General features: G+C 45.7%; 1 protein-coding gene across 1 annotated transcript; it reads right to left on the minus strand.

The window, feature by feature from the left end:
* Positions 1–10,163: 10,163 nt before the first annotated feature.
* LOC125547817 lies at positions 10,164–15,168 on the minus strand. Its single transcript, XM_048711580.1, has 3 exons — positions 13,424–15,168; positions 12,485–12,578; positions 10,164–10,447 (listed from the first exon to the last, which is right to left on the minus strand). Exons 1-2 carry the CDS (start codon positions 15,111–15,113, stop codon positions 12,532–12,534), a joined length of 1,737 nt encoding a protein of 578 aa, XP_048567537.1. The 5' UTR covers positions 15,114–15,168; the 3' UTR covers positions 10,164–10,447; positions 12,485–12,531.
* Between the last annotated feature and the right edge of the window lie 103 nt (positions 15,169–15,271).

A 15,271-nucleotide genomic window follows, 5' to 3' on the forward strand; every position in this document is an offset into this window, starting at 1 on the left:
CGGGGGAGTGCGACTGGTGCCACGACGACCGAGGTCAGCGCGACTGGTTCATTGAGCTGGACGAAGATTGACGCTTCAGCATTAAGCTCGAGGAGACCATCAATGTTGAAACGGTACGCAAGGACGATGAGTGTTTTTTTGTAATTAAGCACGACTTCAACTATATATTTCAACGTGTACTTATCATCTTTTACAATTCGACTAGCTTATCCCACGCTATGTCTTGGAGAGGATGGGTTTTGAAGACCATGGAAGTATGGAAACAAAGAAAATTCACCTAAGGACCCATCATGGTATGGATTTCGAAGTAAAACTGTACAATTCTGAGAGCGTAACCCATTTTGGTTGTAAAAATTGGGAAGCACTTTGCAAGATGTATGGTTTTCATGAGGATATGCTTGTCACCATGGATCTTGGTGATCCTGAAATCGAGCAAAACAATCTGGACATTTGGGTCCTTGTTGATACGCCTCCGATTCTACCGCTATGTGAGTTTCTCAAACATAGTTATTAACTAATTTATATTGTTTATTTCAAAATAGTTGACAGCTTATTTCCATTGACAGCTTATTTTCATTCTTCAAAGAATGTGCGGAAGATGGTAGACAAAACCCACTACGATGACTGTGAATTAACTTATTAGGAGAAAAACCATATGATCGCATTTTGTACTGATCTTGAGAATTACAATATCTACAATCAAACTTCTCAACATTATGATCAATACGTGCCACTAGTGCACGTGTTGAACAACAGTAACTTCCATGGAGATAGCATGGTAAGATTTTTTACTATTACGACATCCTTGCATCTTTTGCATACTTCTCAAACTAGTACATCATTGCTAACTGCGAAGTTATTACTATATTTTTCAACAGATAATCCCGAATGATTGTGTGCCTCATCTGATGTATCAGCATGGTGGTCGCCTTGATGTTTTGAACATACTGCCAGGTCATCCTACGAATCTCAACTGTCCATACCGGATTTCTAAAAGAAGTGGAGACATGACAATCAAAGAATGGAAAAAATGTATGGACAGTCGTAAAGAGGTTCTTGGAAGCAAAACGAAGCGAAGCGCAAGAATTGGAGACATGATGATCTCCATTCTCCATAATGGAGAGTCAGAGTCTATATTGTTTTATGCTATTTTACCTTAAAGAGGGTATTTAGATCCTACCTAATACTGATGACCATGTGCCTAGAACAATTAAGTAGGGTTGGTTCGATGACTATGAGGATGATGATCGTATGACTTGGTATTAATAACGAGTAGAAGTTGTATGATGATGATTAGTAGGACTTATTATTACGATGATGCATGATGCGGGCATGAAGAGTTATTATATATCAGTGGGTGAAATGAACATGGATTGGATTGAAGTGAAGGCAACAAGCATGTGGTGCCTGTCGAAAGTAGTACTAATCCAAACTTGATCAAGTTAGGATTGATGTTACTTTCGACATGCACCACATGCTTGTTGCCTTCACTTCAATCCAATCCATGTATAGGCATAGTAGTAGAGTTGGTAAACCAAGCATGGAAATTAAGAGAGGACACTTCTCTCTGTTAGCTATCTTACACACCCTAAATTACCCCCTAAACCACCCCCTTTCAGAAAAAACAAAAACCTCAGCTCCTGCTAGCCGTTGACGCGTGGATGCCTATTGGTCCCGGTTGGTGCCACCAACCGGGACTAAAGGCCCTCCTGCCTGGGCTCGCTGCACCGGCCACGTGGAGGTCCATCTGTCCCGGTTTATGCAAGAATCGGGACTAAAGGCCTTGGGCATTAGTAACGACCCTTTAGTCCCGGTTCAAAAACCGGGACAAAATGGGCCTTATGAACTGGGACAATAGGCCCTTTTTCTACTAGTGTCCCCAGGTCCTGCACGGGAGTGAGGGATCCCGAGTGCTCCGCCGCAGTCGTCGCCGCCGCAGCTGCTTCTCGACGGCACTGGCCTCGCCGGTTGAAGACGAAGATCTCCTGAGGGAGATCCTCCTCCGTCTTCCGCCACATCCCTCCTCGCTCCTCCGGGCCTCCACCGTCTGCAAGCAGTGGCGGCGCGCCGCCACCGACCGCAAGTTTCTCCACCGCTTCCGCATCCATCACAGGAAGCCGCCCCTCCTCGGTGTCTTCCACAAGCTCAGCTATGATGATACCATCTTCACTCCCATCCTGGACCATCCCGACCGCATCCCTCCTCAGCGCTTTGACCTCAAGCTCAGCGACACCGACAGCCCTACGGAGTTCATCGTCTTACTGCTCGATTGCCACCATGGTCGCATCCTTCTCACGAGCAAGCATCGGGATGACGAGATCATCGTGTGCGACCCCATCATTGGTGAGCAGTGTCATGTGGTGGTTCCGCTCGAGTTCAAAGTATACAATGATGTCAGCTGGGCCATGCTCTGCGCTGCCATCACCCTTGACCACGTGCACGGCAGCTGCCACTCGTGCCCCTTCAAGGTGGTGATGATCTCTCCATTGGGAGCGGATAACCGACTCGCTGCCTGTGTTTACTCCTCCGATACTGGCATATGGGGCGATATCATCTCAATGTCTGTCCCATGTGAGATTTATTATGTTGGTACCTCTGGGTTGCTTGTTGATAATGCACTTTACTGGTTGTTGGATCCTATATAAGTGATGGCATACTTGAGTTTGATTTGGATGAGCAAAGTCTAGCTATGATCAGGGGGCCTCTGGTTACAAATGATTTCAGACATGACAGTCTTTGATCATCCATGCTGAGGATGGAGCTATTGGCTTCGCCATATTGTCTTACCATCACTTACAATTGTGGCAGTGGAATATCAATTTTCATGGTGCTGCCTCATGGGTGCTACAGAAGACCATTGATATGCATGCAATTCTTGGGCTCCCTCCCCAGACTGAAGGAAGTAAGACAGGTATACTGGGATGCGTTGAGGATGCTGATGAAATACTTCTTTTGGTGGGCTGCGGTGTCTATATGGTTCAAGTTAAGTCAATGCAGTCCAGGAAACTTTGTGAACTTGGTCATTTTACCTGCTGTTATTCTTTCAAGAGTTTCTATCCTCCAGGTGATTGTTCATCAACTTAATCTTGCTGTGTTCTGTACATGGATGTTCGTATATCTTCCTTGTGATTCTTAAGCATTCAATAACAACTTAAACTTAGTTACCAGTTCTCCCTTTGTTAGATAGACTAACTTATAGTCTTAGTATATGGTATCATTCAAAATTTCAAATGTAGTTGTTTTCACTCTTGACTATTTGTTTGCTAGATAGACAAGCTTATAGCCTTTTTGTTGTTATCATTCAGTGTAGTTGTCTTTATCCATAGAAGATAACAGATCAAATATCAAGTAAGTAGTAATGTGGAATGGCTAACTTATTCGTCATGTTTGGATGCTCAGCTTGCTATATTCTTCTGTCCAATACTTTAATCTTACTAATTTTCTAAAGACCATAAAGGAACTTCCGTTCAAACCATAATTTCCGAAATAATAGTTCTCATTGTCACCTGTTCAAGACTATTCTGCAACTAACTAGTACATATATAATGTAACACACCTCTTTCACATTTGTTCTCCCCAATCAACCTCCATGTATTTAATTTGAATACACAAGATCACTTTTGTTTGTAGTTTTATGAGTTTTGGCATCTTTTTATTTTGTCTTCTTAACATGAGGATGGATGAGTTAGATGAGATAAATTCTAGATCATGTCGTGCTTTCTTATAACCTGAATTCTTCATTATTAGGTAGTTATGTATACTGCTTTCAAGAAAATTCCATGATCTTTGCAAGAAGGAATGTCTGCAAGTTTTTTTATCTGTTACTAGTATCAATAATGAGCTGTAAAACATAATACAAGAGTGACTTATTTTTCTTATATTTGTCAATTTTCTATGTAACAAACTCGTTGTTATCTTCTCATAACCATTAGTCTTTTCATTCAAACTTCATTAAATGCTTGCCTTATGCTTCTAGGCACAACAATTGCTGGTGGATGTGATGGAGCTGAAATCTTTCACGATACATAGGATGACAGTCTGGTTTGATATTCTAATTTGCTGAAAAGGTGGGTAGGAAAATCTTCTGCATATAGTTTGTGAGATTCGAACCGTTTGATTTTCTCTTTGGAAAATATCTGGTGGTCATTGTGGGCAGCATGCACCCTCAAACTACTTCAAATTAATGTCTTATAGTGATGGACACATGCTAATAACAAAGAGAAGCAATTAAAATCTGCTGCATATAGTTTGTCCTATAGCTCGGCAACATGTTATTTGTCAGCTCAACTCTGTGGATGACTTAATGTTGCCTTCTCTCATCCATTTGTCTATTCTCAAAACTATTTTTTTAAAGATCCAGCATGCACTGGCTTTTCATTAATTTAGCAGAGGGAGATTACAAAGTTTTGTCAAGTGACAAGAGTGGTGGCCAAACCAAACAAGGGCCACCTGTTTCTGATTACATCTAAGTTGTGTATCTCATGGCGGGTCCCCAAACGGGCGCGCTAAACCTTTTGCTCCGGCGAGAGGCCATTGCTCCATGTCACTCCTGATATCATTGATCACCGACGTGTGGTTTGGCATCTTTTCCCAGAATGTGCAGTTGCATCGCTGGAGCCATAGACGCCAGAAGGTCATGGCAAGCATCGTCTTCGTCCCACTTCTTATTCCCGGAGCAGCCCTACCCACCATCGACGCTACGATCTCTATGGTCTTCTGTCCTTCTGTCTGCACGTCGGGCTTGAGCGCGCCGCACCCTCTCCATGTTGCCACCTGTGACCAAATCCTTCTGGCGAATGGGCATTCCCAAAAGAGGTGCACCGACGACTCCAGGCTTGTGTGTTGCACAAAGCCCAAAAATATCTGTTCTCCCATCCCCGGCACTGGAGGCGGTCGTTGCAGCATAACCTGTCATGGTGCAGCAGCCAGCTAGACATCTTTGTGTTGCCCGGCGCCCATACCTTCCAAATCAGTGACTTGAGGCTCGTCCTCGGGCGATCGGCAAACGACAGATCATATGCAGACCGCGCGGAGTATTCAGCGCCTCCTCCCGCAGTCCAGGCGATCTCGCCAGGGGCAGCGTCTTGAAGCGCGATTCCCGCCCTCCTGATCGCCCTTGCATGGAAACAAACTGCGGCAGAATGCTGTCAACGCTTCCATGTTGAAATCACGGATCCACCGATCATGCCGCAGCGCCGCCACCACAGTCCTGTTTTTGTGAATGGAGTGCTTGAAGATATCTGGGAACTGCAGCTGAAGGCGTCCTGTCTCCCAGCCAGCGGCAGCTCCAGAACGAGGTCTGGTTGCCGCTCCGGATGGAGACAGACGTGGCGGAGCCGAAGAGAGCTCGGTCCTTGTCGTCGTACTTGTCGTCGCATGGCGTGTCTAGCCCCACCCACGGGCGGCCGGGGTCCTTCCACGACAGCCAAAGCTAGCGCAGCATCAACACGCGTGAACCGCAGCAGTTCCGGGATGCCAAGGCCGGTGCGGTCCACCAGAGTCGTGACAACCGGCCATGCGACCTTGCATTTGCCGGCCGTGAGCTGCTCGTCCTGCGCCCATAGGAACTTTCTCCACGCCCTGTCTACATCCTTGAAGAATTTTGCCGGGGTGCGCAAGACGGTGATCGCGACTGCCGGGAGCGCGGAGAGCACGCACCGGACAAGCACGCGGCGGCCTGAGAGCGTCATGAGGCGCCCTTTCCAGCCGGTCATACGTGCTCTAATCCTATCTAGGATGTATTGGAGATGCACTAGCCTAAACCTACCGAGAGTGACAGGTAGCCCGAGGTACCGGATTGTGAACCCGACTATCTGTCCTCCGAAGCTCTGCAGGACGTGGTCTAGATCGATGTCGGTGCAGCCGATGGGTGCGACGGTCGATTTGGCGTGGTTTAGGTGCAGCCCAGAGGCGTTACCAACCCCCCCCCCCCCCCCCCCCCCCCCCCCCCCCCCCCCCCCCCCCCAAGCAGCTGGACGAGCGCATCCACCTCCCCGCGCACTGGGTTGACAAAGACGACCGCGACGTCGGCGTACGGATTGACGCGAGCAGCGGGTGCAGGGTGCCCGATCGCGTGGCTGCCTCAAGGAGTCGGTGCAGGGGATTGATCGCTAGGATGAACAGCAGTGGCGACAGCGGATCGCCTTGTCGCAGCCCCCTCTGGTGTTGGATGATCGCGCCCTCGACGCCGGTTCAGGAGGCATGATGACGTTGCAGAGGAGAGCAAGAGTGCAATCCAGTCCCTCCAGCACGCCGGGAAGCCCATCTGCTGCATCAACTCCAGGAGACACTGTCAAACGCCTTAGCTATGTCTAATTTCATCAACAACGCCGACTTGTTTTTCCTGTGCAGAAGCTTGACGGTGCTCTGAACAAATAGGAAACTGTCGTGGATCCTCTTACCCTTTTGGAAAGCGCTCTGTGCCGACGAGATCAGCTGATCGATCACGTCCCCAACCTCATCCAGAGCACCTTTGCGATGAGTTTGGCGACAGAGTGAATGAGGCTGATTGGCCGGAAATCTCCTAATTGTACGACCTCATTCTTCTTTGGCAGCAGGGTGATCATGGCCTTGTTAATCGACGTGAAATCCCCTCCGGCCATGCGGTAAAACTTGTTGAACACTGCCATAATGCCGTCTTTGATCGTGTGCCAGCACGCCCGGAAGAACGTGCCCATGAACCCGTCAGGCCCTAGGGCCCTCTCCGTCGATGACGCGCACACCGCCGCCCATACCTCGGCCTTGGAGAAGGGGCTCAAAACCATTAATTGTCTGACTTCCTATACTTCTAGACACAGCCTTTGTGGTGGAGGTAATGGAATTGAACAATTGCATGATTCATAGGGTTATAGAGCTCTTGTTTATGTTGCAGAGCTGATCACGAGTTTATTATGCAAAACTTGTTCATGCACTGTACTATTTTACATAGGTACTGCTCAGTATCAGGCTAATGACAAGATTGATGATTTTGTTTCCAAACAGGTGAAGGAATGGCTGCTGCAGTTCTCACCGAGTTTGTCACATCACATCAATGTTGTCTGCTGTGTTTATATGCTATCTTAAAAAACTTGTCATGTCTTGGTCTAGCCAACAGTTTCTAATATACCAAGATGCTTTTGAATACCTAATCCAGGGAAGTTCAGCTTCCCCAAGTATCATTTCAAGTCAGATTTCAGTCATATCTTGCTTCCTTTGTGTGGTTGTGCTTGGAAGCTCTTCTCTTCAGCAATGCGTGTATCAGGCCCAAGTATCGCCTAAATTTATATGTTTGTGTATTCTTCTCAGATGTGGTATGAAAAGCATATCATCACAGTCGATGTAATGTGGTCATGCTCTGCTGGTGCTCTTTTGTCCCTGAGATTAATAGCAGGAGATTAATCTGGGCAAGTCTGGGCCTGCCTGAGAGATGTGGATTATCATATTAGTGAGAGGGAAAATGGAACTTATTTGGTCTGAACTAACTGAATTCTAGGAGAAAAGCGGCATGCTGGGTGAGCACAGTCAGAATATTCATTTCAGCAGCTAGACAATGTTTGATCCAAATGTGGTCTTATATTACATCCAATCGATCCTATGGTGGTGCCATGTAGTATAATCTTTCTTATCCAGACAAACTCTGGTAGAAATTAGTACCTACACGACTGAAATTAGTGCGCTAGAAATTAAAGAGTAACATACGTAAGTCCTAAAACTATTCGAGGGGTGTCAACTTAGTCCTCCTAAAAGTTCGGTAGTGTGTCAGCTGCAGTCCTATCCATGTTGCATCAGCTTTGACTAGCATGGGTGGCGGGTTGACTACTGACATGCGGCATTTTTTTTTTTTGCACAGCCCCCCTAGTCATCTCTTCTAATTTTGTGGCCCTCCTCCTTGCATACATCATTTCCCTTCCCTTCCTCCCCTCCTCCAACAGCCACAATCCACCTCGGAACCTGAACATCATGAACGTGATGAACTTTTGCGACATGTGCTGGAACCATTGACACATCTAACTTCGCTGCTCAGGGAGAATCATCTACGCTGGGGAGGAGCTGGGGACAAAGTTGTCTAAACTTTAGCGCCGGGTGGAAGGAGGAGGATTGAGGCCGAAGCCTGCCTGCTGCTTGCTGCCACCGCCGCCCTACCTGCACTGCCGTCACCGTGCACTTCGGGAAAGGCAGCCTCCACCGCATGGGGAAGGGGTCTGGGGCTGTCGCGTGGGAGAGCAAGGCCAACAATGACGTAGATGCGGGATGGCGGCGACCAGATCGTGCGAGAGAACCGGGCGAATGGGATGGATGGCTTGAGCAGATTGATGGGTAGACGGAATCCGCGTAGGTTTTGTGCAACGAGAAAGGCCACAAAATTAGAAGACGGGACATTTTGGGGTGGTCTATAAGAAATGTTGCCACATGCATGGCAATAGTCAATCTGCCACCTGTGTAAGTCAAAGCTGATGCAACGCAGATAGAACCTACACAGATAGAATGGCACACTTGCAAACTTTTGGGACTCATATGAGCATTTTCATAGTATTAGAACTAACTTGACACCCTTTGAATAGTTTTAGGACTTGTGGTGTATTTTACTCAAAATAAATGGGGGATCAATTTTACGGCAAGATTTTTGGAACGGTATCTCTACGACGACCAATGAGAAGCTTGCAAAATTTGTGCCCAAACCATATTTTTTAAAATGGTCTAAAGTTTGGACCCAAAGCATATCTATTGTGTCTTGCACATTTTTTTTAAATGTGTACCGTGCAAATCTCAAGTTCGTATATGTCTTGTTAACTTTTTTTTTTGAACTCTTGTTAACTTCTAATATTATACACCAATGGAACACTCGATGAGCTGCATAATTTTCGGAACCTTTTATTCTAGGATGGAAGTGATTGTATTGTCTTAAGTGCCCAATAAAGCTCGATGGTTGTTTACATAGCCGGTCCCAAGCCCGGGTAAAGGAGGAGGGTTGTGATAGGCTTGACGAGCCAACGTCAAAACTCAGCCACTCCTATGAAGATGAAACCCAAAAGATAGCCTACCCCAACTTGTTTGGGACTAAAGGCTTTGTTGTTGTTGTTGTTGTTTACCAGCAAAGGACGCATCTACTTTACTCAATCTCACTGATTTTGGGCGGACACCAATGGCAATCTTGATATTAAAGACGCGTGTAAATACGTCCATCCTAAGCTAGGATGGTATATATATATATATATATATATATATATATATATATATATATATATATATATATATATATATATATATATATATCTCTATATATATATATTTTGTGAATTTGTAGAATCACTATGGCTGGTTGGGAGAAGGTGGAGGGGGGGGGGGGGGGGGGGGGGGGGGGGGGGGGGGGGGGGATGCTTGTATGCCATTGGGCTTGGGAAGGATCATGAACTTAACTGATACTCCCTCCGTAAACTAATATAAGAGCATTTAGAATACTAAAGTAGTGATCTAAATGCTCTTACATTAGTTTACAGAGGGAGTACTTGTTAGCCTAATCAGAACCCACAATAGATTTCTCGCTCGACAAAACCAGCCTGACCCCTAAGGGTAGCATCGATCAATTGCATGTAGCCAGAGCTACCAGTGTATTGTTTTCTCCCGTCCCTTTGATGCTTTAGTTGTTGCTAGGCCAACATCAATGCAGGTCGGGTTGAAGGACAGGCAAAAGGCAAAACATTTGGAAGTCCTTAGTCATCGTCGGAAACATCAAGGGTATAAGAGCATCTCTAGCAGATCCGGTAAATGGCCATCCTGGAAACGAACGCCGGACGCTGAGCCAGAATAGATCCTTCAAACATATACCGCATATTCAAACTTGCAGTTCACACTTAAACTAGATCACCGGAGTTCATACATAAACGCTTGCCAAAGTTCATACTCCCTCCGGTCCTTTTTAGTTTGCATATAAGTTTTGTTTAAAGTCAAAGCATCTCTACTTTGACCAAACTTATAGAAAAAATGTATCAAGATTTACAATGTCAAATCAATACTCTTAGATTCATTACAAAATGTAGTTTCATGGAATATAAATTTGGCATGGTAAATATTGATATTTTTTAATATACATTTGGTCAAACTTTGCAAAGTTTGACTCGACCCAAATCTAATACGCGGAGTAAAAAGGACCGGAGGGAGTACTACATACCAGAATTCATGTTTAATAAAAAAGGAAATTAAACAGTTCATACTTAAACGGGGTGCATACTAGCGTGCTTCCAAATAAAGAAGCGCCAAGCACTACCATGTAAAAGAAGTCTTGGGGAAGCTGAACTACTTCCCTCGCTTAGGTATTAAAATGCACCTTGTCACATTACAAACTTACTCAACGAAGGCACATGTTCAGCAAGTTCTTCCACATAACGTATGTGCACACTGCCGGCCACATTGATGGAATGCGACAAACTCGGTAGGGACTAGGGACGACAGCTGCCCTTGACTACTTCACCTGCAGACAACAAAATTGCTAATCCGTTAGTAAATATAGTAGATACATGCAGAACCTGATATGCGTATGCAGCATACATGGTTAAAAAAGCCTATGAGCAAGATGTGTGTGCAAGCTCATAAAACATCAGATATCACACTCTTCGCTATATCTCCTAGGATTGCAAATGACAGCGAATTACACCATTGAAGCCTTTTGACAATGTAATTTATTTGTGTGGGATAGTTGAATGCTACTAATGTCGTGTTTTCAGCTAGCTGACCCTGGCAAAACCAAGGGAGAACTCTAGGCATGCCCAAACAGGCACAAGGCGGTAATATAGTAATTAACAGCAACACCACTATATGCAACACGTGGATATCATTTGCGACCCAAAAGGGACAGTCATTTTGCCTTTGGCGTCACTGTCGTTTTTAATTTGTTTGTGTGCTATTGACATGCATGTATCCCTATAGCCGAATGGGATGCAGGATGCATACGCTGGCAGCAAGATATTCTTATGCTCTGTTAGAGAGAAGGTGATGACAGTCCCTAGGTAGAAGACTCAGCGCGATCTCCGAAGACTGGAGAAATCTGGAAAGGCTACTCAACTAGAGAAGGTTACCTTTTTCTTCTTCTGATAATCTCTATCACTCGTCTATTATACATTGATTACATTCCCATGTTCTAACATCTTCCTGCTATCAGTCAGAGTGCTGAAAGCGAACTAAAGGAAAGTCTGAGGAAAGGTGTCTATTGTGACATTTTATAATTACCCCTTCAATCAGTTTGATACTATACTTGACATAGAAAAAGATGATATGGCTCCTGAGATGGAAGAGGAAGAAGTAAGGACAGTACCGAGTATATGAGACATAAGCTAACTTAGTTGTGTTCTCATAGCTCACAAGCTTTCCTACATGCTGTGTGGATTCACTTGCCAACAAAGCAAGGTAAGATAGACTATGCTGAATGTGCTGATATCGAGATGGGTGAAATGGAAAATATGGAATACTTTGAAGGCTTCGGTAGTGAAGATGGTAAACATTTTCCCTTGTTTCTACTGATTTTGATTGGCCATGTTATAGAGTGCTCTGACATGTGAAGATTCCTTTTTCCTGTGTTCGCTAGGTAATGTAATGAAGTTTTCCATTTTCTGAATTATGTGCCTTGGAAATCCCATTCTGATTTGTCTAATATGTTCATGATGCAGAAATGTTTATTTTGACAAAATGGTTTGAATGAACCAGTAACAAAGAAGCCCAAGGTACCATGCTCTGATTTAAGATCAAAGATTGAGCAGAAGTCTACGAAAGTTATCACCGAGGTAAATCACTTGTTTCAGTATGAGTATTCTGATGTCATGAAACACCATGTCGCCTGCATACATAGTTAAAAAAAACACTGGCCGTTAATTGTGTGTTTTGCCACTGCCTTGTGCTTTCTGACCAAAGTACACGCTTATGCGTAATTATGCGCATATTAACTGCAATTAAGCACTAGGCATTTTTCTATAGTCTAGAGCCTAGGCCTGCCTTTTTTAACCATGCCTGTACATAGACAAAAATCAAACACATCTTATTGGTTTTGTCACATAGTTGGTGTCCAACTAGTAGTAGGGAATCCATATATGCTTTTCTCTTTATCTACATTGCTCTTCACAGGAGAAGTTTCCCCTAAGCATGCACATACTATTAGCTTTTCTTTTTCAAAAAATGCTACTAATGTCTTGCTTTCAGCTAGCTGACTATGAAATGGCAAAACCAAGGGAGAACTCTAGCATGGCCAAACAGGCACAAGCAGGTAATATTAACAGCAACAACACTATGTGCACATCTGGATATCATTTACAAGCTACAACCCAAAAGGGACATTCATTTTGCCTTGGCCACCATCGTTTAAAATTTGTGTATGTGCTATTGACATGCATGAATCCCTATAGCCGAATGGGCAATAGTTTGTGAGATGCAAGCTACCTGAATTGGCAGACAGATATTTTCCATACAAAAAAACCAAACAATCCAGATCTCACAAACTATATCCTGAAGATGGTGTTACCTTTAGGACCATTCCAGCATATTACCACACAAGACTAGACAGTCATCCTACATATCTTGCAGCATTCCAGCTCCGCCACGTCCACCAGGAATGGCTACGCCCAGAAGCATAAGAAGTCAGGCAATAAACAAAAGCTACAAGGAAAAGACATATGGATAGGCGAAGGCAATAGTGATTCAGTTACATAGATAATAGATAATGCAACAAACATAACTTCAGAATAACAAATCATTTTAGCTCTCATAGTTTTTTATAGATAGTTATAACCCACTTTTGATGCTAACAACATATAAACAAGATCACGTCTGTTTTAAAATGTGAAGACCATTCCTGAGAACAGTAATATTAAGTTACATCATAATGAAAGCTTTAGCTCATAAGAAAAACTGCCTAGAATTAATCCAATATATCAAGCATACAAAAATCAAAACATGCCCAAACTAATAAATTGTGGAAACAACAGTGATTCTTTGGTGTTCAGCTGTAAATGAATCTAGCCTACTAGAGACAAGAAATCCAATTTATTTTTGTGTGGCATACAAGTGTACTAGTCACTTGCAGCAGGGACCTTTAACAAGTCCACAAAAAACTATTATTTCAGAAAGTATAGATTAAGGAAAAGTTATTTGTTATAGAGATAACATTAATCAAGACCAAAACAGATGGTACCCGACAAACAAACATAACTAGCTTAGAGAACCCAAACACAACAGCTGAGTTACTCATTTGACATTTGATTTGGTATCTCTGAAGATCAAAGACATAAAAACATGGTACAGCTACAAGTTTGTGCAACTAGTAAAGGAACAATTTCTAACTAAGTTTAAGTTGTTAATGGACATTGGGGAAGCACAACGAAGGTATTGCAGCAACCAAGTATATAGAATGTTACTAGATTAGGTTACTACCAAAACACAAGGAATAATGATGAGCAGTCACCTGGTGCATAGAAACTTGTGAAAGGATGAATGTCATTGGCATAGCTGTGATGACTGCATTGATAAAGTTTCATGGATTGCATTGACATTGCTTCAACCATGTAGACATTGTTGTCCACAAATAAAAACATTGCACCATTCTCTTCATCATACCCAAGTATTTCGACCGCTGTCACCGATCCTTCAGCCTGAGGAGGTAGCCGAAGAACAGTATGCATTTCAACAATCTTCTGCAGGAACCATGTGGCACCACCGTGACAGCTGACCTTCCTCCCCCACATTTCAAATCTACCATGAGACAATATGGCAAGACCAACATCACAATCCCCTGACTGGATTATCTGATGTGTGGTGGAATGATTAAGACCTGGAGGCCCCTTGATCACAGCAAGACTCTGCCTGTCCAAATCAAACTCAATTATGTCGTCTCCGAGCTGATCCAGATTCAAATATTTTGATTTGGCATTCACACTCTTAGACGTCCAGTAGAGGACATTACCAACAAGGATCCCAGGATTACATCGAGCAAACTCACATCGATTTGTTGTCGAGATGGGATTGCCCCATGCCCCAGTCTCCGAGGAGTATACACAAGCGATGGGTGGAGTACCATCTTCGTAGCCTTGGCACGGGGACATCAAGACCAAATTAAAGGGGCTCGAGTGGCAGCTGCCATGCATGTGGCTCTGGTCGGTGGCAGCGCAGAGCACAGCCCCATAGAGGTAGGATAACTTATCGAACGCTGGTGGAATGTCGACATGGTGATGCTCTCCGGTGATGGGGTCCCATACAATGAACCAGTCCATCTCCAGGAGGAGGATGCGGCCTTGGCGGCACCCGAGCAGGTCGGCCTTCCGGAAGCCACGTATCTGATGTAATGTGTTGAAGCGCTCCGGAGGGATGCGGTCGGGAGGGTCCAGGACCGGAGTGAACACGATGTCGTAGCCATCTCTCTCAAAGACGCCGAGGAGTGGCGGCTTGCGGTGGTGGACAGAGAAGCTGCGGAGGAACCGGGGGTCGGTGGTGACGCGTCGCCAGCGTTTGCATACGGCGGAGGCTCGCAGGAGGGAGGACGGCCGAGACGGGAGGCGCATGAGGATCTCCCGGAGCATATCGTCGTCGTCCGGCAGGGAGGCAGGCGCAGCTGGAGAGGCACCGCCGCGGCGGCGGAGGCGACGGCGTGTAATTCCGGAGCCCTCCTCGCTCGAGTGTACTTGGGGGTGGAGCCGCGTGCTGCGGCGGTTGGTCACTCCGGCGCCCTCCTCGCTCCTGTGGAGTTGGGGGTGGAGCCGCGGGCTGCGGCGGCGGGTCACTCCGGCGCCCTCCTCACTCACGAGGATTTGGGGATTGAGCCGCGGGCTGCGTCGGCGGGTCACTCCGGCGTCCTCCTCGCTCACGGGGATCTGTGGGTGGAGCCGCGGGCTGCGACGGAGGCCTATTACGGCGCCACCCTCGTCGCTCGCGTGGACTTGGAGGTGGAGGCGCGTGCTGCGCCGGCGGGGCAACCCGGCGCCCTCCTCACCGATGTGGATTTGGGGGTTGAGGCGCGAGCTGCGTCGGCGGGTCGCTCCGCCGCTCACGGGGGTTTGGGGGTGGAGGCGCGGGCTACGGCGGATGGCCATTCCGGCGTTCGCCACGGCCTGGCTGGCGTGGGTCTGGGGATTCAGGCGTGGGCTGCGGCGGCGGCTCATCTCTCCTGTGGGTTTGGGGAATGGAATGGAGGCGCCGCCCGTGACCTAGAACACACAGGGTTCGATTCGTATGCTTACTTTTTAATTTTACCTCATGATGATTTTTTAGGGATATACCTCATGATGATTTTTTTAGGGATTTACCTCATGATGATTAA

The sequence above is a fragment of the Triticum urartu genome, chromosome 3 (assembly GCF_003073215.2).
Source record: "Triticum urartu cultivar G1812 chromosome 3, Tu2.1, whole genome shotgun sequence".
Lineage (NCBI taxonomy): Eukaryota > Viridiplantae > Streptophyta > Magnoliopsida > Poales > Poaceae > Triticum > Triticum urartu.